Consider the following 25,805-nt stretch of genomic DNA (forward strand, 5'->3'; position numbering starts at 1 on the left):
GATATAAAGGTGATTATGAAGTTGATTATACTTAGGGCACCATCCTAGAAATAGGAGTGTCTAATTGAGGTATTAGGTGGTTTTGATTAAAGCACTCATTAGGTACTCGAAAGGGTAAATGAGTGACACCCTTGAGGTTTTGTTGACAAACTAGCCTCAAGGATTTCCAACCTAACCTACCACATCACCAACATTTAGAATTTGCATCAAGTCATCACACATCCATGCATAAGTTGCCCCTAGGAAAGCATAATACCAAGATCCGTGCTTAATTGATTAGACTCTAATTATTCGTAGCCCCGAACTAATACTTGAAAATCCCCAAAAAAGAAATATTAGTTGTGATATTTTTCAAACCCCCCATTTTTATCTTCTTGTACTCTAGATTTGAATTTAGCAAGTATCTATTGTTCCGAGCTAATTTGATAGCCACTTACATTGTTCCTCGTGGATTCGACCCCGACTCAAAAGTTGGGTAAATATATTGATGATGATCGTCTTGAACTTAAATTGACGTGTAAGTTGAGCGTTATCAATGACTAAAAATCAAATGGGATTGCTTCGAAATTTCAACTTTGACAAAATTGAAATTTTCTTTAGTAGGTGTCATCTCATATTTGCTGGTGATTTGTCATTAATGAACAAAAAATCAAACATTTTCATGAATATTATTCCTTTTTGATTTTCTACCAAGATCCATTTTTTCACAGTCTATTCATATCTTTTTATTTGTTGCCAAAGATCTGCACTTACAATCTCCTTCTCCATAAATTTCATGTCCTTTTATTTGCTATATCATCACCTCTTCCCTTTATGCTGCCAAAGATTTATTTTTTCGACAAAGAAGATTAGAAAAGTTGGTGAGAGATTATAATGATATTAATAGTGATTTACTTTTTTAGAAGAAGAAAGCCTCCATCTTTGTTTGTTTTTAAAATTATGGATGAAAAAAATAAGAAATAAGATCAAAAAATTGATAGGCTCACCAAAAAAATATCCAGCAACAATTTCAGCTTCAATCAAAGTTATGTTATATTTTTCACTCATCACGCACTTGTAGGAGAGTAGTATCACTTGGTTTGACACGTCAGCTTTAAGGGGGGATTAAATTCACTTGAAATGAGATTTGGGGGATAAAGAATTACCCCTAAATTTAGAGATCTAAAATAAGTTGCGTGGACAAGTATAGGGGTGGTTAGATGTGTTTTCTCATCTTCGGAACTTTTTGGCTAACACTCAAGATAGCTCTCTCAATGAGTCATTGGTGGTGACGACAACTCGTTGCCTGAGTCATTCTATGAAGAATTTTCTAGGAAACTGGTTGATTTTCTGTGTAAGTCTGAAATAGAGTGTTAGGAACTTTTGGGGTGTTACAACCAAGTTATCAACAAAAATACAGTATGCAACTCGTTCTAATTTCGATAACTAGCCCACCTAGGCATTTCATAATTATTTACTACAAAACGAGGCACTACCCTTTGGTACTTTACCTTTAAGAGGAGTGATAAAGCTAACTACGAGTCCTCAAAATCCGAACTAAGGCAAGCAACTATCCGAACCTAGACTAAGGAATATATATACGATTCCAAGGGCCCGGGTAAGCTAAATCAAGTCCTAAGGGAGAAGCATGTACCATCTTAAGTGATTTTAAGGCTAAATCTCTCCTAAGGCCCTCTACTAGCCAAAATAATCAAGAATTGTCTAAACAACCATCCGATGCATAACAATCCACCAATGATTAGCACAATATCATAACAATATCGTAACAGAGTGAAGTCTAAAGAAAGGTAAGCTTATCCTACCTGAATGCCACTAAAAGCGTTCGGAATTCCTCTATATCGAAACTTTTCCTTTTCAAGAAGCCTTCGACCATTGTCATCCTATCAAAATAATAATTCAAGCGTCAAGACGAGAACAACAATATCCATATTGCAAATTTACGCTCCAGGTCAAAAATCAGGCTAAAAATCAAATAGTGTAGCCCGCCGACGGAACTCAAGGATCGCTTGCTCCAAAATTGAGCATAATACGAGACTAACAACAGCCCCAAAAAGTCCCGATAATAATCGATAAAAAGAAGAACAACTTAGAGAATTAAACTTAAATTAAATCGGGAACTTATGAGGAAATGTTCACACAATGCTCACTTTAACATTCCCCAGCCAATCCAACTTCAATTAGCAATTTTTCACTAAATTTCGAGCTCTCAACTATCAGCTATGGTGTAAATACGAAGAAGAAATGAGCTGAAAAGGAAGGAGAAACATATATATACTATACAATGTTGGTTGCTTAAACGGACAAATGACCGTGTAAGCGGTCACCGCTTAAGAGACAAAGGGTCACTTAAACGATCACCGCTAAGCTGCCTAGCCTCTGCTTAAGTGGTGCTTAGCCGCTAAAGTGGCTATTGCTTAAGCGGTCTCCAAGCTACTTAAGCGGCTGCCACTAGCAATTTTTGCTAAGTCCACAAACTCAAAATTCATTCGGAATTTTGCACACGCAAACGAACTATGTTACCCTACCAAATGGTATTCCAGACTAATGAACCTCTAAGACATGTTAACTCAACTTTCAATCGAGGGCTGCCGGTAAAATAGTTATGAAAGAAAACAGTAGAATAAATATTTAGTTGAAAATTAATGTAGATAATTAACTTCATATAGAACATAATCATTTAAAATAGCCAAATTAATCCCATAATCTCCAATATAAGTTTTTGCTCAGGTCTTTACAATTAAAGAGCACTTGTCCCAAGCTTTAAATGGAGGGCAAAATTGTTACATATATTTGAATAATTCATGGACAAAATTGGATTTTTTTTTTATTTTGGAGCAACTGTTACTAAGAAGTTGAGCTATTTTGCTAGTTGGAAGATATTTTTCAGATAAAAAGGTAATGGCGAGGACATTTCTAAGCCAAATAACATATGATAAAACTCTCATTTTAAATAATTCAAGATACACTTTGGCCCTTTTCCCTTTAACAAAATTTAAAATGTTAATTTGCTTCTCCACGTAAATTTCTCAATTTAGTATGGAACTTCCTCGAAACAGAGAAAATTGAAGCAAGATGGAAATAATACACAAGATATGAAGCAAGTACAAGTCCAAGATCAATCTAAATGGACAGCCACTAGAGTGGATCAAAGTCCTAAATAGCATTAATTTTATCATTTTCAAAAATTTGTAATTTTAATTTTATAACTCATGCCAATATGTTTTAAATGATACTTATGTTGTTTTAAAAAGAGTGTTTTCATTGATATGGGTATTGCATAACACGTGTGTAGAGACTAGTATATAAAACAAAAAAGAATAATTTCCTTAAAATTTCGCGTAAGCTGAATTGTCTGTTGAAATTCATATATATTAGCCTTCAAAGTTCTCTGATTGTAAAAAAAGGAAATAGAAAAAAAACTGCAGTTACTCGTACCTTATAGAAGACCCCTGCTTATAGTTCATTTCCATTAGTTTTATCTGGATACTGCTAATGATGGACAAACTTGACAAACTTTCACAACTTAAGACAACAATGGATATCAAAGTTTTTCACGTGTTGAGTTATATTACAAGTCTAGTAGCTACACCACGGATGTTCCAATTAGATACATAAGTACGCTAAATAACCACAAGTATATGTCCTCATTCATTGTTGAATCTACCAGCCAGCATAAATTGGCACCCACAAGTGACAACAAAGTTTCCTCTATTTAATACAAGAAGCCCACTTCCATGACAGCCAACGCGCAGTACTTTGACATGATGATCTTGTCGTTACTCCTTAAGGTCCAAACAGAAGGCAACACCACACAGCAAATTTGGTCTTGAAGACTCCTATCATTTAGGAACAGGAGAATGAGGCAGCTGGAGCTCCCATCATGTGAAGATGAATATCACGTCTCTTTGGCTCAATCCATTAGGATATGCTGGATTCTTTAGGGCCTTCCTGTTCACTGCCAAATATATGCAACTCATCAAGTTGGGAAGTCATGACCCCACTCACATGTTTTGTCATTGCAATTCTGAATCATGATTGTGACATCCAGAATTTCTGGGGCTATGTTCATGCTGGAAAGGGTCATCACTGCAATGGACAGAACTCAATCTTGGGGAAAAATTCCAACCACTAGCATGTTCCATCTCTGGATCAACTGCTCCCATGCGGATATCCTCTTCCAGCTTCATGAAGTACATTGATGACCAGTAATCTTTTGCTAAATTCTTTGTATGCCCACAAGAACGATTGAACAATAGTACAAGAGATGATGAGAGTAAGACAGAGAACGACAGACAGAAAGAGGACAACTAAGCAAATGCAAAATACCATTGCCCTATAGCAAGTGATGGTTTAGAGATGAAAGACCAACCAGTTTCATTAGCTGCATCAGTTCACCTAAAGCATTTTTGAAGAGATCGGTGTGGGAGAGATCAGTAGTACTCAAAATTTCCTGCCGGATCCGGTGAGAAATGTTGACTTCCATTGGTGCTCCTACGGATGTTTAATGAGAAAATGCAGGTCAGCAAACCATCACAATTAAAGCACAAGCATGCGCTTTCCAGAGAGAGGATAAAGTAGAAAATCGAAGAGTGTAATCAATCAAGTTTAACATGACCATCAAAATTTGCTTCATATAAGAATTGACCTTACCTGCAGCTATATACTTCTCTATTATGTGGCGTGCCATGTAAATCCTCCTAACTGAATCTTGAACAGGAATTTTATCAAAATGTTGCACTTCATCAAGGAAATGCACACTCTCTCCAGCCAGACAACTACGATGTGAACCAAATAAAAAAAAAAGGTCATTCCATTACTGTAAAGTCAATTTCAGCAGTCATAGGGTTGATTACCTGTCTGTCAGAGTATCTCTAGAAAAGATGGTCTGATTTCGTCTGTCATTTCCTTTTATTTGTTTCAAGAATGTCAAATACATTTTATTTATTTTAATATTCAATTATGTTAAATCAAGGAAGTAAGACAGGACCATCTTCTCTCTTCAATATGATAAGCTGATCCATGCACACAGCATAAAGATATGATGATATTTTCGCAAAAGGAGAAAGAATACCTGTCTGCAAATTCCATGAAGGACTGACGGAACCTTCGGTTTAGCAGGAGCTTATCCAACGGTTCATTGGGATCTAGAATGCTTGATGATTCCCTCTGTAATAGGATCCCGCTATCAGATATGCCTAATGCCTGACTCATTGTCTTGTATTCCTTCTCATCCTTCTTTCTCAAGCTCATAAGTGAGACAAGAGGTTGAGAAATTGAGAAGGAGAAGAATGCCAGCACAAGGACACTTGTCTGGTGAATAACAAGAGAAAAACTGTAGGCAATCAACAAAAATATTCTGATACCCACACATCAACAAAGTAGCACAAGATCAGGAAATTGTACCATAACTAATAACAAAAATCTGGATGCAATTTCTAGCCATGAAATATCCTCGCGAACCTCATTCATAACATAAGCAGCCACCCATATTCCTTGATACAGAGAAAAATTCAGTGGTATCAGCACAAAATATTCTTGGGAAATGTCAAAGAAGAAATATCATTTTAGACTTCTATTATGTTTTGAACTAAAAATTATTAACAGTGAACAGGGAAACAGACAGACGAAAGCCATAAAATATGTATTTGAATAAAGCAGGAGTAGCAAACCAATGGATATACAACAAACAATATCCAGTATACTCCCACAAGTGTAGTCTGGATACCAATGAATATACTTAATCATTTAAGAAAAAAACAATGAACATTTAAGCTGAGAAAAACAAGTTATGATACTACAGACGTTTATATGCCTTTGTTGATAAATCTGATTTTGTTCAAATTTATTCAGATTCAAATCTGATTCTGATCTCATTTTGATATGATTCTGATATGATCAAATCTCTAATTAGGCAGATTCTAATTTGATCTAGTTTCCAGCACTATAGAGATTTATTTTCTGTTTCCTTAAATGTATATTTCATAGTTAGGCTTCAGCTTGGTGTATAAATACCTCTGTAATTGGTAGCATAGATATACTTGAGAGTTAATAAAATCTCTCTTCTAAAAGTCTTCATGGTATCAGAGCTCGTGCCTTTTAGGAGATAAGAGATTCCTCTCTCCAGCACTATTGATGGTTTGTCACTTTTATTGATGATTGCACTAGGATGACTTGGCTGTATGTTATAAGAGCAAAAAGTGATGTATTTTCTTGCTTTCAATCTTTTCATAAGATGGTTTGCACTCAGTTTGATGACAAGATATGGATCATCCACCGAACTAGTTGTCCTTACACTAGTGCACAAAATGGAGTGACTGAACGGAAAAATAGACATTTCTTAGAAGTTGCTAGATCTCTTATGTTCATTATGAATCTCCCAAAACCTTACTGTGGTGATGCAATTCTAGAAGCTGCTTGACTTATCGATAGAATGCCTCTAAAAGCACTCAATTTTAAGAGTCCTTTAGAGATTTTACAAGGGAATAATGCCTATATTGTTCCTCCTAAGGTGTTCGGATGTGTCTGTTTTGTTCACACTAGGAATGTAGGGAAACTAGATCTGATGGCCCTTAAATGTGTCTTTGTTGGGTATTCTCCAACACAGAAAGGTTATCGGTGTTACTATCCTCCAACAAGGAAGTATTTTGTCAGTATGGATGTTAGATTTAGAGAGTCTGAACCTTATGTTAATGGAACTCAATCACCTCTTCAGGGGAGAGTAATGAAAGAGAAGAGGTGATATCTAGTTCTGGATTTGTTGATGGCCTTACTCCAAGTGAGAGTTCCATCAAAGAGAATTCTCTGGAGGAAACTATTAGATGTGTTGTTCAGGGGGAGACTACTACTGGACATTGGATAAACCTGATTTGATGAGATATTCAAGGAGAAACAAGATCGAAGAAGCCATCATGCAGACTACTCCGTCAATCCTTTTTTCTTCTGGTGAATCATCTCCAATCTCTGATTCTACTGATGATTTAGATATACCTATTGATCAAAGAAAAAGGGTCAAATCTTGTACCAAACATCCTATTTCTAACTTTGTTTCCTATTATTCCTTGTTCCCTCCTATAGAGCTTTTGCCTTGTCCATTTCCTGTGTCTATTCCACAAGATTGGAAGGAAGCTTTCAAAGATCCCAAGTGAAAAGAAGCTATGCTTGAAGAAATGAAGGCTCTAGCAAAAACACTTGGGAATTAGTCGTTCCTCCACCAGACAAGAAATTGGTCGGCTGCAAGTGGGTGTTCACTGTGAAACATAAAGCAAATGGTTCGATTGAGAGGTTCAAGGCCTGATTGGTAGCTAAGGGATTCACTCAAATGTATGGAGATGACTATCAAGATACATCTGCCACAGTTGCAAAGATGAACGCAATCAGAATCTTGTTATCTTGTGCAGCCAACCTTGATTGGGAATTGCAACAGTTTGATGTAAAAGATGCATTCTGTTATGACCTCTAGTTCTGGATCGAGTCGCTGGACGACTAACCTGGAAGTCCGACCTAACGTTATGGTCTAAGCCCTTGTTTTTGTTTCGTGACTTGCCTATGATTGCTGAATTTTGCAATTTATTCAGGGAAGGGAACTGCACACCTGGGAACTTGTTTGAGAAAGTCCCGACTCTCTTGACAAAATCCAACTTGTTTTATTAATAACCTCAACTCTCTTAAATAGAGGTTTACAGTAGCAAAGAGTCCTAACAAACTAGAAATAGAAAAAGCCCTATAAAACTGAATTAACAAGAATCCTAATCCACACAGGGAAGTTCTATTCTACTAGCAAAATAATTCAGAAAATATTAATCATTATCAGTCCGATTAATCCTATTAATTCTTGCGTCTAGAATATTGTTTCCCTACAAAAGCATCAATAACATTATCCCCTTCCCGAAGAAAAAGCTTGTCCTCAAGCTTTAAGTTTGGAAAGGCAAATTTGAAATGATGCACCGTCTCCGAGTGGAGTCCTCAACGGATAGGCCACACCACTGCACCAGAATTTCCCAATTACCACGACTCAAATGCGATCTGAGCACGGGGCAAGGGGTGGGAACAACACGTCCTTCTGAACGCCTTCATGGGTGCTATCATGAATCCCGGACAAGAAAGAGTTTACCAATGATGAGTTTGGCAAGAGATAGACCCTATCTTTGAAGAACAACAACCCATCTCGAAACACCCAACCGTCATCCATCTCTCCCCGTTCAATTTTAGCTCGAAATTCCTGAAGAATTGGTGACTGCTTGACCTCTTCCCGGACTTCCTCGAATATCAAAACTTCTGGATGAGAAATAGCAAATAACATATCTCCAACCTCTTCTAGCCGTGATAATGCATCTGCTGCGGTTTCAATCTCCAGCCTTGTATTCCAACTGAAAATCAAACCCCATCAGCTTGCTACGCCAATGTTGTTGAGAAGAAGTAGTAACACGTTGATCTAGCAGGAATTTAAGGTTATAATGATTTGTTCGAATTAGAAAGGCTCGACCCAAGAGATAAGGCCTCCAACGTTGAACTGTCTTTGTCAAGCCTATCAATTCACGTTCATAAGCTGGAAGTTTCAAGTGTTGGCCAGCTAGCTTACGACTAAAAAAAGCAATGGGGGTGTCCTTCTTGTTGAAGGATTGCTCCTATTCCAACACCCGACGCATCACACTCAACAACAATTCTTCTTCAAAGTTTGGTAACTGTAACACCAGGGCAGCAACTAATGCCTTTTTAAGAGTTTCGAAAGAAGCAAGTGCATCATCATTCCACTTAAAAGCATGTCGCTTAAGCATACTTGTTAAAGGGGCAGCAATCAAACCGTAATTTTTGATAAACTTACGATAACATCCTATCAAGCCTAAGAATCCCCGCAATGTTGTTGTAGATTGTGGTTGAGGCCAGTCCATTACGACCTCAATTTTGTTAGCATCAGCTGACACACCTATGTTGAAGATTGTGTGGCCCAAATAAGCTGCTTGATTTTCGCCAAAGGAACATTTGGATTTTTTAAAATAGAGCTGATGAGCTTGCAGCAACTCAAAGAAGAATCGAATGTGTACCAGATGATCCTTCCAAGTCTTGCTATACACAAAGATGTCATAAAAAAAATATAAGTACAAATTGACATATGTACCTTCGGAATATCTCATTCATCAATGCTTGAAAGGTAGAAGGAGCATTAGTCAACCCGAATGGCATGACAAGGAACTCAAAATGACCATGACGTGTTCTGAAAGCGTCTTCTCAACATCTGTGGAGTCCATGCGAACTTGATAATAACCCGAGTGAAGATCAAGCTTGGTGAAAAATTGTGTGCCATGCAATTCTTCAGGTAATTCCTCCACCACTGGAATAGGGAATTTTTCCTTCACTGTTTTGGCATTTAGCTCCCTATAATCCACGCAAAAGCGTCATGTTTCATCATGTTTCCAGACCAACATTACAGGTGAAGAGAATGGGGAACGACTGGATCGAATAATGCCTTGCTAGAGCATTTGATCACACTGTTTCTCAAGCTCATCTTTCTAAAAATGAGGGTATCGATAGGGCCGAAATACCACAGGATCAGTTCCCAGTAGTAAACATATGCGATGATCACAAGAACGCATAGGATGCAGACCCACAAGTTCTTCGAATAGCTCATCAAATTCGGCTAATACTTTCTCGAGCTCACCTTGCATAGAATCCTACAAAAGATGTAGGTGTGGCTGAAATAATTGTTGTTCTCCATCTAGAATGAACTGCTTCCCTTTTACTTGAAAGCTCATGGTTAATAACGCAAAATCCCACAGAATAGGGTAGAGGGTTTGCAACCACTTGATACCTAGGAAAATATGAAAAGCATCCAAAGGAATCACATAAATCAACATTGAAGGAATGGTTAGCTACAGAAAATTATACTACTATGCAAATGCCCAAACTGGAAATTTTCTCTCCATTCGCCTGATACATAGAGATTTTTTCGACGTTGGATTGGCAAGTCTAAATATTGGACAGTCGTACAGCTAATAAAATTATGTGTACTGCCTGAATCGACTAAGCTAAGCAACAACTTCTTATCAATTACAACCTGCAACTGCATAGTATCGGCATGTTGTTTGCTTGTGATAGCATGGAGTGAGATGGTAGGTTCTCCACTATTTGTTGGTACATCTTCTGATTCCAACAACTGCATAGTATCGGCATGTTGTTTGCCTGTGATAGCATGGAGTGAGATGGCAAGCTCTCCACTATTCGTCGGTACATCTTTAGATTCCAACTTCTAATCAATTGCAGCTTGTAGCTGTATATTATCTGCATGTTGTGCATGGAGTGAGATGGAATGCTCTCCTTATTACATCATCAAATTTTGTATCCTTTATTTCCAGCCAAAATAACTTTTTGCACTGATGGCCTTGAACATAAGGATCATCACAGTTGTAGCACAACCCCTTTGCTCGTTGGGCGCCGCCATCTTGGCACAAGTCAACCTTTTCACAAAAGGATTAGTAGCAGTTACCTTAGCCCCCGGAGTTACTGCTGCAGTGGCAGCCCTTTGAGGTTGAATTATAGCCCTTTGTGTGCTAGAAGAAATTTGTATCTTCTTCTCAAATGTTCGCCAAACTCATTGCTTGTACTAGGTTAAATGGGTTCTGTAATTCAACATCGAGACGAATCAAATCAACTAAACCTGCTGTAAACATATCTACTTGTTGGTCTAAACGTACAGATAATGCACAAGCCAACATCCGTTGGAAGTCCCTCTGATAATCTTCAACAGAACCAGTTTGTTTCAAGTTGATCAATCCCCCTAATGGATTGCTTTTCGTTGGTGGGCCAAAACGAAGAGTACAATATTCTTTGAAGACACCCCATGTTAAATTTGGTTCCTCCAGTTCTAGTTGATAAACCCACAATTGTGCCTCCCCTACCATGTGAAAAGCAGCAATGCCTACTTTTTCTTGGTTGGTGGTATGCTGGTTAGAGAAAATTTTCTCACAACGATGAAGCCAAATAAGAGGATCTTCACGTCCATCATAAATAGAAAAGTCTAATTTAGTGTATCTGGGAACTATACCTCTTCTTCCATTGTTGTCATCAATCCCAAGGTGGTTGTTGTTTCTTCCTCCTAGATGCACATCCAGTTGTTCGCTTGTGTTACTGGTTCGTTGGACAGAAGCAGCAGCACTATTGTCTCCAACTTCAACTCCCTTTGCACGTGATGTGGTGTGGATTAAGGTTTCAATTTGTTGCAATAGTTGCGGAATTTGGCGTCTATCCTTGCTTCCGAAGCTGCTACTTTTGCTTCGGTCTGAGTTTGGGCTTCCAGTACAGACTTTGTAGCCTTGTTTCTACAGTACTCTCATCCATGGTGACAAGCTCTGATACCAAATTGTTATTGCCCCTACTTCTGGATCGAGTTGCTAGACGACTAACTTGGAAGTCAGACCTAACGTTATGGTCTAAGCCCTTGTTTTTGTTTCGTGACTTGCCTATGATTGTTGAATTTGCAGTTCATTCAGGGAATTGCACACCTGGGAACTTGTTTGAGAAAGTCCAAACACTTTTGACAAAATCCAACTTGTTTTATTAAAAACCTCAACTCTCTTAAATAGAGGTTTACAGTAGCAAAGAGTCTTAACAAGCTAGAAATAGAAAAAGCCCTATAAAACTGAATTAACAAGAGTCCTAATCCACTCAGGGAAGTTTTATTCTACGAGCAAAATAATTTAGAAAATAGTAATCATTATCAGTCCTATTAATCCTATTAATTCTTGTGTATGGAATATTATTTCCCGACAAAAACATCAATACCACATTCTTCCCGACAAAAACATCAATACCACATTCTTACACAATGACTTGGAAGAAGTGATATAGGTTTACCAAGCTATCCAACGAGTTCAAGGCCATTCACATGTAGCCAAGCTCAGGAGTTACAAAAACTCCAAGTCATGTTCATGCAATTGGCTGTGTGTGAGTGTGCGATCGATCCAACACTAGGATTAAATGTTTTGAAGTGTGAAGAGGGTCTTTGAAGTGTAATAAACTTACACTCCAAAGCCACCCCTAGGCCAAGGATAGAATGGTCATTTTCCTTTCCTTTTATGGTGTAATATAAATAGGTAATATTACGGTAATTTCTAGACTTAGTTCATTATTGATATTCTTACAACACAAGTTTTCTAATGTTTTGAGAACTTCTCTCTCTTGTTCTTGTGGGAACCCGAAACTTGACAACAAAGTGTAGTAACACTTGTGTAATCTCTGGGCTAGAAACTCTAGGTCTTAAGGTTCATGAGTTCCTCCTGATCTAAGTAAGAACTTGGTGTGGACATTCTTTAGTTTTAGGGTCCTTTCATGTTGCTAGGGTTCTTAGATTCTAGAATATCTTGTGTCAAGTTGTTGTCTATCTTGTAATCTTGTAATATTGTAGTTGGGATGTTGATATAATGAAGCCGCGTGTGGCCATCTTCAATTTACTATTGTTTTGCTTCTTGTTGTTGTCTTGTTGTATGCTTGATCTTGTATCATTTGGTATCAAAGCTCAAGGCTTGATTTTGTTCTAACAAAATCAATCTTGGGAAGATCTTACCAAAGTTAGAAACAATGTCTTGTTGTTGGACCTTGGCCGAAATTTGTTGTTCTTGTGAAGTTGTCTTGGCAGAGGGTTTGTAACTAGATCTAGTAGGTTTTTGATTGTCTAGTGTGTTTCTTGTGTTGGTTTCTTTCTCACTAGCACAAAAGGTGCCTAGATCTAAAGTTGAGCTTATAATATTGACATTGTTGTGGTGAACTTAAAGTTGGTCATGTTGTGTATTGTTGTTTGCTGTTAAAGTGGACATTGTTGGTGTGTTGTGGTGGTGTTCTTGAAGATTGTTGTTGTATTCATCTTGTTCTTCACCTAGTCTTATAACTTAACTTACAAAAATGCAAAATTGATTCAAAAAGGTGAAGACAAAAGTTATAAAGTTGTTTGTGAGAAAACTTGAACCCGCCACTTCCTAGGCTTGACATCAACTTTCCAACCACTTTTCCTTGTTTCATGGGCCTTGTTTGTGGGACTAGTACAAGTCAACTTTATCCTCTTTGAGATTAAACTTACAAAGGGACTCAAGACTTATACTTTCCCTCCAAAACCAATTGTCTTCCATTCCAAATTGTGTGAAAGTTGAAAATTCAAATTTGTGACAAAATTGTGTGGGCCCGAGACAAATTGCTTGCTGCCACGTCACCCTTACTACTGTTCACGTCAATATTGAGCTCAAATTTGGCTTTTCCTGGTTTCTAATTGTTGATTCTTAGTTTCAATTAGTTAATCCTAGAACTAATTAATAAACTAGTAAACTCCTACTAGGTTGTCAATTAGTTCTTTGAATCCTTTGTTCGTGTCAACATTTACTTGGGTGCTTTTATCTTTTGAATACGTTGTGCTTCTTGGTTCTAGTCCGACGAGAATTCTTTGAATCTTCGAACGAGAATTCTTTGAGTCTTCGAACAAGAATCTACTCCAGACAAGAGCAGACAAGAGCATACTCATACCTTAAGGATTCACGGGTTACTAGCCAATTTACACCACTTGTGGAACTAAAAGTGTGAGGTGAACCAAAAGAGTGAGCGAAGAGAGGTTTACACTAACTTGTTTGTTGATTTTGTAGGTAATACATTGCAATGGAGGGAACGACCTCCCAAACCGTGGGCAACAATGATACCAATATCCTCATGGCTTTTATTGAGGGCCTCAACCGAACTTTGGAAAGAATGCAAGTGAGTCTTGGGAAGTTAGAAATGGATGTGTCTTCGGTGAAGGGGGATGTAACATCATTGAAAGGGGATGTGACAACCATGAGTGGGAGGTTGGAACATGTGGAGTCAAAGGAACTCCCGCCCTACTACTCCTCAACACTACCATGTTTCTTCAAGTGGACATAACCAAAACACTTCTGCTACCATTTCCCCCGAAACCTCACATCCAATGCTCAATACACCAAGACCACCACTAAATGTTGCAATCCAAGCTACTCCCTACCCCCAAGGCCGAGAATTCAACATGTCATTTCATTCACAATCTCCTCTAGTCCCACAAGAAGGACTTGGTCGTCAATTACCTCCACCAAATCTGAACCCTCCCTTCCAAGATCCACTAAACCAACGACCTCAACCTCCACAAAATCCAATTCCTCTAAACCAAATACCTCAACCTCCACAAAATCCAATTCCTCTAAACCAAGTCCCAAACAATCAAACCCGTCCCGTCCACCTTAAGGAATATGGAAGAGAGGAGTATGATGAGTATGGAGCCTTTGATGATGCTTATTTTATGGCCCCTAGTTCTGAATCGATTCGCTGGACAATTAACTTGGAAGTCAGACCTAATGTTATGGTCTAAGCCCCTGTTTTTGTTTCGTGACTTACCTATGATTACTGAATTTTGCAGTTCATTCAGGGAACTGCGTACCAAGGAACTTGTTTGACAAAGCTCCGACTTTCCTGATAAAAGCAAACTTGTTTTTATTAATAACGTCAACTCTCTTAAATAGAGGTTTACAGTACCAAAGAGTCCTAACAAACTAGAAATAGAAAAAGCCCTATAAAACTAAATTAACAAGAGTTCTAATCTACTAATGGAAGTTCTATTCTACTAACAAAATAATTCAGAAAATAAACATCATTATCAGTCCTATTAATCTTATTACTTCTTGCGTCTGGAATATTGTTTCCCGACAAAAGCATCAATAACATTATCCCCTTCCCGGAGAAAAATCTTGTCCTCAAGCTTGAAGTCTTGGAAAGGCAGATTTGAAATAATGCACTGACTCCCAGGTGGAGTCCTCATCAGATTGGCCGCACCACTGTACCAGAATTTCCCAATTACCATGATTCAAACACGATTTGACCACGAAGCAAGGGGTGGGAACGTGGAGTTGTAAGTACCTCACCCTTGAATGGCTTAAGAAGTGACACATGAAACACATCATAAAGTTTGCAACTTGTAGGTAAACCAAGCTGACAAGCAACAGACCCAATGCGTTTCAAGACTGCAATAGGACCATAATATTTTGGTGCAAGCTTATGATGGACGCGACTAGCCAAAGTTTTTTGGCGATATGGATGTAGACATAACCAGACATAAGATCCTCGAGAAAATTCCACATCACGATGTCCTTTATCATAAACTGTTTTCATCTTGTGTTGCGCCTGTTGGAGCTTAGCTCGAAAATCCCAATAAGGCAACATCTCGATCAATTAATGCTCGGTCTACAACATCAACTCGAGATGAACCAGCCATGTATGATTTCAACCGAGGAGGCTCACGACCATTAACAACTTGAAATGGGGATGCGTGAAGTGCTGAATGGTAAGTATTGTAGCGAATTCAGCCCAAGGAATCCATTCTGTCCATTTCGGAGGACGATCACCTACCAAGCATCGCAAATACATCTCTATTGTGCGATTAACAACCTCTGTTTGACCGTCCGATCGTGGATTATAAGCGGATGAAAAGTTTAATTTAGTCCCACATAAACGAAACAATTCTTTCCAGAAGGTACTAGTGAAGAGGGCATCTTGATCACTGACAATTGATTCTGGTATCCCATGTAAATGAACAATATTCTCAAAGAAAATCCTTGCTATAGAATATGCATTATATGGATGAGTAAGCGAGATAAAATGTGCATACTTAGATAATCTGTCCACAACCACCAATAACACTGTTTTACCACCTGATTTTGGCAGGCCATCTATAAAATCCATTGAGATATCCGACCAAATTTGATTAGGCAATTGTAAAGGTTGTAACACTCCTGCGTGACTCAAATTGACAGCCTCATTACACTGGCAAACTGAACAGGCAGCAACATAATCCTTGATAGTTGTCTTCATAGCTGGCCAATAGAAATCCTTGCGAATACGTAGAATGGTCTTCTGAACGCCTTCATGGGTGCTATCATGAATCCCGAAAAAGACAGAATTTACCAATGGTGAGTTGGGCGAGAGATAAACCCTATCTTTGAAGAACAACAACCCATCTCGAAACACCCAATCGCTATTCATCTCTCCCTGTTCAATTTTAGCTCGAAGTTCCTGAAGAATTGGTGACTGCTTGATCTCTGCCCAGACTTCCTCGAATATCAAAACTTCCGGCTGAGAAATAGCAAATAACATATCTCCAACGTCTTCTCACCGTGATAATGCATCTGCTGCAGTATTCAATCTCCCAGCCCTGTATTCCACCCGAAATCAAACCCCAACAGCTTGCTAAGCCAACGTTATTGAGAAGAAGTAGTAAGACGTTGATCTAGCAGGTATTTAAGACTGTAATGATCTGTTCGAATTAGAAAGGCTCGACCCAAGAGATAAGGCCTCCAATGTTGAACTGCCTTTGTCAAACCTATCAATTCACATTCATAAGCTGGAAGTTTCAAATGTTGGTTAGCTAACTTACGACTAAAAAAGGCAATGGGGTGTCCTTGCTGTTGAAGGATTGCACCTATTCCAACACCCGATGCATCACACTAACAACTAATGCCTTTTTAAGAGTTTCGAAAGAAGCAAGTGCATCGTCATTCCACTTAAAAGCATATCGATTAAGCATACTTGTTAAGAGGGCAGCAATCAAACAGTAATTCTTGATGAACTTACGATAATATCCTGTCAAGCCTACGAATCCCTGCAACGCCGTTGTTGATTGTGGTTGAGGCTAGTCTATTACAGCCTCAATTTTGCTAGCATCAGCTGACACCCCTATGTTGGAGACCATGTGGCCCAAATAAGCTACTTGATTTTCGCCAAAGGAACATTTGGATTTTTTTTAAATAGAGACGATGAGCTTGCAACAACTCAAAGACGAGTTGGATGTGTACCAGATGATCCTTCCAACTCTTGCTATACACAAGGATGTCATCAAAAAATACAAGTACAAATTGACGTAGGTACCTTCGGAATTCCTCATTCATCAATGCTTGAAAGGTAGAAGGAGCATTAGTCAACTCGAATGGCATGACAAGGAACTCAATGACCATGAAGTATTTTGAAAGTCGTCTTCTCAACACCTGTAGAGTCCATGCAGACTTAATGATAACCCGAGCGAAGATCAAGCTTGGTGAAAAATTGTGCGCCATGCAATTCTTCAAGTAATTCCTTTAGCAGTGGAATTGAGAATTTGTCCTTTACTATTTTGGCATTTAGCTCCCTATAATCCACACAAAAGCGCCATGTTTCATCATGTTTCCGGACCAGCAGTACAGGTGAAGAAAATAGGGAACGATTGGGTCGAATAATGCCTTGCTAGAGCATTTGATCACACTGTTTCTCAATCTCATCTTTCTGAAAATGAGGGTATTGATAGGGCCGAACTACCACCGGATCAGTTCCCGGCAGTAAACATATGTGATGATCACAAGAACGCATAGGAGGCAAGATCTGCAGGTTCTTCGAACAGCTCATCAAATTTGGCTAATACTTTCTCGAGCTCACCTTGCTTAGAATCTTGCAGAAGATGTAGGTGTGGTTGAAATAACTGTTGTCCATGTAGAATGATCTTCTTCCCTTTTACTTGAAAACTCATGGTTAATAATGCAAAATCCCACAGAATAGGGCCGAGTGTTTGCAACCACTTAATACATAGGACAATGTCAAAAACATCCAAAGGAATCACATGTAAATCCACATTAAAGGAATGGTTAGCTACAAAAAATTGCAGTGCCGTGCAAATGCCCAAACTGGAAATTTTCTCTCCATTTGCCACTGATACATAGATTTTTCTTTGACGTTGGATAGGCAAATCTAAACATTGGGCAGTCGTAAAGCTAATGAAATTATGTGTACTGCCTGAATCAACTAAGCTAAGCAACAACTTCTTATCAATTACAACCTACAACTGCATAGTATCTGCATGTTGTTTGCCTGTGATAGCATGGAGTGAGATGGCAGGCTCTCCACTATTCGTTGGTACATCTTCAGATTCCAACGTCTCATCAATTGCAGCATGCAACTGCATATTATCTGCAAGTTGTTTGTTTGTGATGGCATGGAGTGAGATGGAAGGCTCTCCACTATCTGTTGATACATCTTCAAATTCTGCATCCTCTATTTCGAGCCTAAATAACTTTTTGCACTGATGGCCTTGAACATAAGGATCATCACAGTTGTAGCACAACCCCTTTGCTCGTCAGGCAGCCATCTCGGCATGAGTCAATGTTTTCACAAAAAGATTAGTAGCAGTTAACTTAGCCCCCGGAGTTACTGCTGCAGCGGCAGTCTTTGGGTTTGAATTATAGCCCCCTCTGTGTGCTAGAAGAAATTTGTATCTTCTTCTCAAATACTCTCGCCAAACTCATTGTTTGTACTAGGTTAGATGGGTTCTGTAATTCAACATTGAGACGAATCAAATCAACTAAACCTGTTGTAAACATATCTACTTGTTAGTCTACATGTACAGATGATGCACGAGCCAACATCCTTTGGAAGTCCCTCTGATAATCTTCAACAGAACCAGTTTGTTCCAAGTTGATCAATTCCCCTAATGGATTGCTTTTCATTGGTGGGCCAAAGCGAAGAGTACAATATTCTTTGAAGACACCCCATGTTAAGTTTGGTTCCTCCAGTTCTAGCTGATAAACCCACAATTGCGCCTCCCCTATCATGTGAAAAGCAGCAATGCCTACCTTTTCTTGTTTGGCGGTACGTTGGTTAGCGAAAAAATTCTCAGAAGCCAAATAAGAGGGGATCTTCACGTCCATCATAAGTAGAAAAGTCTAATTTAGTGTATCTGGGAACTATACCTTTTCCTCCATCGCTGTCATCAGTCCCAAGGTGGTTGTTGTTGATTCTTCCTCCTAGACGCATATCCAGGTTCGTTGGATAGAAACAGCACTATTGTCTCCAACTTCAACTACCTTTGCACGTGCCATGGTGTGGATTAAGGCTTCAATTTGTTGTGACAGTTGCTGGAATTTGGCATCCATCCTTGCTTCCAAAGATGCTACTTTTGCTTCGGTCTACAGTACTCTCATCCATGGTGACAAGCTCTCTGATACCAAATTGTTATGGTCCCTAGTTCTGGATAGTCGCTGGACAATTTAACTTGGAAGTCAGACCTAACGTTATGGTCTAAGCCCTTGTTTTTGTTTCGTGACTTACCTATGATTGCTGAATTTTACAATTCATTCAGGGAACTGCAGACCTGGGAACTTGTTTGAGAAAGTTCCGACTCTCCTGATAAAATCCAACTTGTTCTTATTAATAACGTCAACTCTCTTAAATAGAGGTTTACAGTAGCAAAGAGTCCTAACAAACTAGAAATAGAAAAAGCCCTATAAAACTGAATTAACAAGAGTTCTAATCCACTAAGGGAAGTTCTATTCTACTAACAAAATAATTCGGAAAATAAACATCATTATCAGTCCTATTAATCCTATTACTTCTTGCGTCTGGAATATTGTTTCCCAACAAAAGCATCAATAACAGCTTATATGAGGGAGGAGGAGATGAGAGGGGGCCGTGTGGATCCTAGAAGATACCAAGGGAATGGGAAAGGTTAAACCGTCATCAAGAGAGGGATGTTGGCATCAACACTATCAAGTTGAGCCTTCCAATCTTCAAGGGTGAAAGTTATCCCGAGGCTTACTTAGCTTGGGAATTGGCTTGTGACAAAGTTTTTCAAGTTAATGACATCTCAGAGGAAAAGAAGAGTTATGTCGTGGCCCACTTTGAAGGCTACGCTAACATAGTGGGAGTACGTCAAGCTATTTGGAAATGAGTTAATTGAAGGACAACCACCACCTTGGTTTCGGTTGAGATATCTCATGCGGCAACGGTACCTTCTCGAGAGCTATCGACACGAGTTGCTAGATTGTACAACTTGCGTCAAGGGAACACAAATGTCATGGCCTATTACAATGAGTTCCAGCAACTCATGTTGAAACTTGATCATCGAGGAGAACAAGTTGGCCACGACATTATCCGGTTCAAGTGTGAGTAAAATAAGGAGATTGCCACTCATTTGACTCTCCATAAGTTCGATACCATTTATGGCATCTTCCAAGCGGCCATAGAAGTTGAAAGAGAACTCTAGGAAAGGTCAAGTTACAAGGCCAAGGGCTAAACATCCTCGGGTTGGCCGAGGAACAAAGAGATTGCCCAACCATCCTCAAGTTGGCCCAAGAACAAGGACCAACCGCCAATGCAAAACAATCTGAGGTCAAGCCAATCCAAAGGTGCCCTCCACGACAAGAAGTTCACAAGTATCCTAATCCTAAGGGATTCCAATGCTTCAAGTGCCAAGGTGGCCAACGAATGCCCTAACCGACGCAATGTAATCCTAAGAGAAGGAAGATTGCATTACCTTGGTGAGGAGGTGGGTCTTGAAAAAGATGAGAATGAGGCCGAGCCTCAAGATGAAGAGGAAATCGAGGGTGAGCCACATGATGATGATGGTAGGGAAGATGTTTATCCGCAAGAGGGAGAGTGTGTTGTTCCAAATTTTGTAGTGAGGCGTGCCATGATTAGTAAGGCAATAGATGATCTTAGCCGAAGGGAGAATCTATCCCATACTAAGTGCCTTGTAAAAGGCAGTGTGTGTACGTTGGTAATAGATAGTGGTAGTTGTGCAAATGTTGTTAGTGTTGCTATGGTGAACTTCTTGAAATTGCCAACTACACCTCATACTAGTCCTTACAAGTTGCAATGATTGAATGAATGTGGTGAATTGAAGGTCACAAGCAATGTGTGATACGATTCAAGGTGGGAAACTACCAAGACTAGGTGCTCTGTGACGTGATACCAATGCAAGAGTGTCACTTGTTATTAGGTAGGCCTTGGCAATACGATAGGTCTACCAAACATGATGGAAGGTCCAATCGATATATACTTGAGAAGGATGGCCAAAAGGTCACTCTTCATCCTCTTTTGCCTTCACAAGTGAATGACTTGCACAAAAAGATGAGGGAATTGAAAGAAAAAGGCAATAAGGCCGAGAGTGAAAAAAAAGGGAGGGGAACTCGAGAGTGGGGCAGTGAGGGAATCCGAGGGGGCCTCAACCTCTAAAGAGAAGGGAAACATGGTGATGTTGGCTAGAAGGAAAGAGTTATTTGTGGATCATGATGAGAACATCCCTATGCTTCTTTTGGCCCATTGTTTTAACGCTAACGCTTCTAATGTTTCTATTTCTCGTGTCTTACAAGATCATGAGGATGTGTTTCCAAAAAAGCTCCCGCAAGGGTTGCCCCTACTTAGGAGCATTGAGCACCAAATCAACTTTGTGTCGGGATCCCAATTGCCCAACAAGCCGACTTATAAGAGCAATCCTACGGACACCAAGGAATTACAACGCCAAGTTGAGGAGCTTCTCAACAAGGGATACATCAAGGAAAGCATGAGTCCATGAGCGATTCCGGTGCTACTAGTGCCTAAGAAGGACGAAACTTGGCGTATGCATGTGGATTACCGAGCCATCAACAAGATTATGGTAAAACATCATCATCCTATTCCTAGGTTAGATGATATGCTTGATGAATTGAATGGTTCGTGTCTATTTACCAAGATTGATTTAAGGAGCGGGTACCATCAAATAAGAATGCAACCCGGTGACGAGTGAAAAACAGCCTTCAAGATCAAGTTCGGTCTCTATGAATGCATGGTTATGTCATTTGGCCTCACCAATGCTCCAAGCACTTTCATGCGGCTAATGAATCATGTTATGAAGCCGTTTATCGAAAAGTTTGTTGTTGTTTACTTTGATCACGTCTTGGTTTATAGCAAGTCCTTAGATGAGCATGTAAAGCATTTACAATGTGTGTTTGATGTCCTCCGAAAGGAGAAGTTATATGCTAATCTAGAAAAGTGTTCTTTTGGTGTTAATGAAGTTGTATTTCTTGGATTTGTGGTGAGCTCAAGAGAGATCGAAGTGGATGAATCCTAGATAACTGCTATAAAAAATTGGCCAACCCCTCAAACCGTTGGTGAAGTGAGAAGTTTCCACGGGTTGGCAAGTTTTATAGGAGGTTTGTCAAGGGATTTAGTACCATTGCCACCCCCTTGACCGAGATAATACGGAAAGACCAACCCTTCAAGTGGGGTGAAGAGCAAGCTAAGGCCTTCGAGTCCTTGAAAGCTATGCTCATCTCGGCACCATTGTTGCAATTGCCTAATTTTGACAACATGTTTGAAATGGAGTGTGATGTTAGTAAGGTAGGCATAGGTGCGGTTTTGATACAAGAATTGAAGACTGTTGCTTATTTTAGTTAAAATCTCAAAGGTGCTACTCTAAACTACTCCACGTATGATTTAGAGTTGTATTCCTTGATTAGAGCATTGAGCAATTGGCAACACTACCTATGGCCCAAGGAAATACTTAACAAACGGCATGCCAAATGGATTGAGTTTCTTGAAACATTCTCTTGTGTAATTCAATACAAAAAAGGCAAGGATAATGTAATAACCGATGCTTTGTCTAGAAAACATGTTCTTGTGTCTACTTTGACTTCGAAGTTAATGGGTTTTGAGAGCTTAAAGGAGTTGTATCCCGAGGATCCCTACTTTGGGAGCAAGCGGGCCGAAGCTATGAAGAGGTTACATGAAAAGAAGAGGCTACGGCTTGAAAAGAAAAAACAAGAGATTGCAAGGAGGGCCAACAAAGGGAGAAAGAAGCTCATTCTTGAACCGGGAGATTGGGTGGGGGTGCACCTTAGGAAGGATCGGTTTCCATCTCAAAGAAAGACCAAATTGTTGTCAAGGGGTGATGGTCCATTCCAAGGACTTGAAAGAATCAATGACAACGCCTTCAAGATCGACCTTCCTTCAAAATATCAAGTGCACAACAGTTTCAACGTGTGTGATCTCTCTCTAGTGGATGCGGTTGAGGATGACCAAATGCCGAATTTGAGGTCAAATTCCTCTCAAGATGGAGAGGATGATACAAGTATACCAAGTTGTCCAACGAGTTCAAGGCCATTCACACGTAGCCAAGCTCAGGAGTTACAAAAACTCCTTGCCATGTTCATGCAATTGGTCTCCAACACAAGGATTAAATGTTTTGAAGTGTGAAGAGGGGCTTTGAAGTGTAATAAACTTACACTCTAAAGCCACCCCTAGGCCAAGGATAGAATGGTCATTTTCCTTTCCTTTTATGGTGTAATACAAATAGGTAATATTAGGGTCATTTCTAGACTTAGTTCATTATTGATATTCTTACACCACAAGTCTTGTAATATTTTGAGAACTTCTCTCTCTTGTTCTTGTGGAAACCCAAAACTTGACAACAAAGTGTAGTAACACTTGTGTTGTCTCTTGGCTAAAAACTCTAGGTCTTGAGGTTCATGAGTTCCTCTTGATCTAAGTAAGAACTTGGTGTGGACATTCTTTAGTCTTAGGGTCCTTTCATGTTGCTAGGGTTCTTAGATTCTAGAATATCTTGTGTCAAGTTGTTATCTATCTTGTAATCTTGTAATATTGTGGTTGGGATGTTGATATAGTGAAGTCGTGTGTGGCCATCTTCGATTCACTATTGTTGCTTCTTGTTGCATGCTTGATCTTGTATCAAGAAGAAAAGCATATGGAGATTCCTCTGGATTTGATGATGGAAAAACTCAAGGAAAGGTCTGTAGGTTGAATAAAGCTTTATATGGGCTAATAAAGTCTTTCAGAGTGTTCGATAGATTCAGCAAAGCTATGTTATCTTTTGGTTATCAACAAAACAATGTTGATCACACTCTCTTTGTAAGACATCACAAGGGTAAGATCACTCATCTAATAGTTTATGCTGATGACATAGTGTTGACAGGTGAGACGAAAAAGAGATGACTCGACTAAAGAAGCTCTTGGCTCAGGAGTTTGATATCAAGGATCTAGGGAAACTACAATATTTTTGGGGAATTGAAGTGGCTAGATCAGGAAAAGGAATCTTTATTTCTCAGAGGAAATATATTCTAGATCTCCTAGAAGAAACGGATATGTTGGGTTGTAAACCAGCAGGATCACCAATTAAGAGAAACCACAAGCTGTAAGCAGGAACCGGAGAGTCGGTTGATAGACAAAAGTACCAGAGATTGGTTGGAAGGCCCATTTATCTTTTACACACAAGACCTGACATAGCATATGCAGTTAGCGTGGTAAGTCGGTTCATGCATGATCCTCGTGAGTCCCATATGCAGGTCGTCTTTTGCATTCCGTGATATTTGAGATCTGCTCCTAGAAAAGGTCTTTATGCCGAACATGGTCACCTCAAAATAAAAGCTTTTACAGATGCTGATTGGGCTAGATTTTTAGATGATAGGAGATCTACAACCGGTTGCACATTTGTGGGAGGAAATTAAGTCACTTGGAGAACCAAGAAGCAGGTGGTGGAGGTCAAGCGGGTTAACGATAGGTTGATGTCGCTTAAGTTGGACAGTGGACGGTCTACGTTGATTGTTATTAGTGCCTACGCTCCACAAGCGGGCTTGGACGAGGAGGAGAAGAAGAGTTTCTGGGAGGTTTTGGATGAGGTGGTTAGAGGCGTCCTGAGCACTGAGAAGCTTTTCATAGGAGGTGAACTCAATGCGCATATCGAGTCTTTTTCTAGAGGCTATGATGATGCGCATGGAAGTTTCGATTTCGGGGAAAGGAATGAAGGAGGAGCTCACTTTTGGATTTTTCTTGGGCCTTTTGGTTGGTGGTAGCAAATTCGAGCTTCTCGAAGAAGGAAGAGCATCGTATTACCTTCCGTAATTCGATGGTCAAGACTTCGATAGACTTTTTGCTCCTTAGAAAGGGTGATAGAGCATTATGTAAAGGTTGTAAAGTCGTACCTAGCGAGAATCTTTCGACCCAACATAAGCTTTTAGTAATGGACTTGGAAATCAAGAAAGGCTTGGTGGAGATAATCAACGACGGGAAGGGCTTCTTTCGAGAGACGAGCCAGACGATCACGCAAACTAAAGATTCTTGTTTGCGATTTGTTGGCATATGCAGTGTGCAAAGCATCCCAAGCAGCCTTAGCGGTGGATGCAGCGGCAACTGTAGCAGCAAGTGTAGGATCAACTGAGGCCAAGATGGCGTTTCGAATAAGCTGATCTTGGCGATACCATGAAACAAATTCAGGATTTTCAACTTCCTGATTATTTTGAGCCACTGTGTGAGTAGGGGCAGGGCGAGAACCGTCGAGATGGCCATAAATGTTGTGACCACGCATAAGCATGGACACTTGTGCTTTCCAAAGGGAAAAATTATGGCTTCCAGTTAGTTTGATTGGTAACTGGGTGATAGAATTGAACTGGACAATTGTGGTGTTGGCATCTGAATTGGCTACAGTTACGTTTGTGGCCATTTTGATGGGAAGAGTGGGAGGGCTTATCAAAAGAATTATACTCGTGAGAGTTAATTGGCTCTGGATATCATGTGAAGTATAAAACTGTTAATGGAATAAAAGGAACGATGAATTCTCATTGATTGTAGATTGAGTATATATAAATACAATACAACAAAGAGATAAACTAAGAAAAGGATAATACTTATCTATATACAACAAAGTCTAAAGAGAAGGAACTACTAAATTTGAAATTTAAAAAATAGGAGCTGATTTTATCCTTTATTATGTATAACCCATATATGTCGCACGTTTGGCCAATGATTATGTTAGCAAAAAACTGGGGCACTGTGCTTTTTTCCGGTAACTATTTTCTCATATCTGATTTGTGCATCGCGCATCTTTTTGGGGATTACTTTCTCATCTCTGATTTGCGTAGCACCGTGCATCTCTTTGAACTACTTCTCATATTTAATTTGCGTAGTATTGTGCATCTTTGCAGACTACTTTCTCATATCTGAGTTGCATAGCACTGTATGTCTTTTCGGTGACTTCTCAA

General features: G+C 39.4%; 1 protein-coding gene across 2 annotated transcripts in view; it reads right to left on the reverse strand.

Annotated features, from left to right (window-relative positions):
• Positions 1-3,514: 3,514 nt before the first annotated feature.
• Positions 3,515-25,805, reverse strand: part of LOC107847432 (regulator of G-protein signaling 1) — a 39,330-nt gene continuing 17,039 nt past the window's right edge. The window contains exons 7-11 of one of the 2 annotated variants that reach the window (XM_016691665.2): positions 5,404-5,492; positions 5,072-5,310; positions 4,651-4,775; positions 4,370-4,491; positions 3,515-4,223 (exon numbers count right to left, since the gene is read on the reverse strand). In XM_016691665.2, coding sequence (XP_016547151.1) covers positions 4,014-4,223; positions 4,370-4,491; positions 4,651-4,775; positions 5,072-5,310; positions 5,404-5,492 — 785 coding nt within the window. In that variant the 3' untranslated portion in view covers positions 3,515-4,013. The remainder of the gene's footprint in view (positions 4,224-4,369; positions 4,492-4,650; positions 4,776-5,071; positions 5,311-5,403; positions 5,493-25,805) is intronic. The other variant, NM_001324639.1, reaches the window with a different exon arrangement.

The sequence above is a fragment of the Capsicum annuum genome, chromosome 11 (genome assembly GCF_002878395.1).
Source record: "Capsicum annuum cultivar UCD-10X-F1 chromosome 11, UCD10Xv1.1, whole genome shotgun sequence".
NCBI lineage: Eukaryota > Viridiplantae > Streptophyta > Magnoliopsida > Solanales > Solanaceae > Capsicum > Capsicum annuum.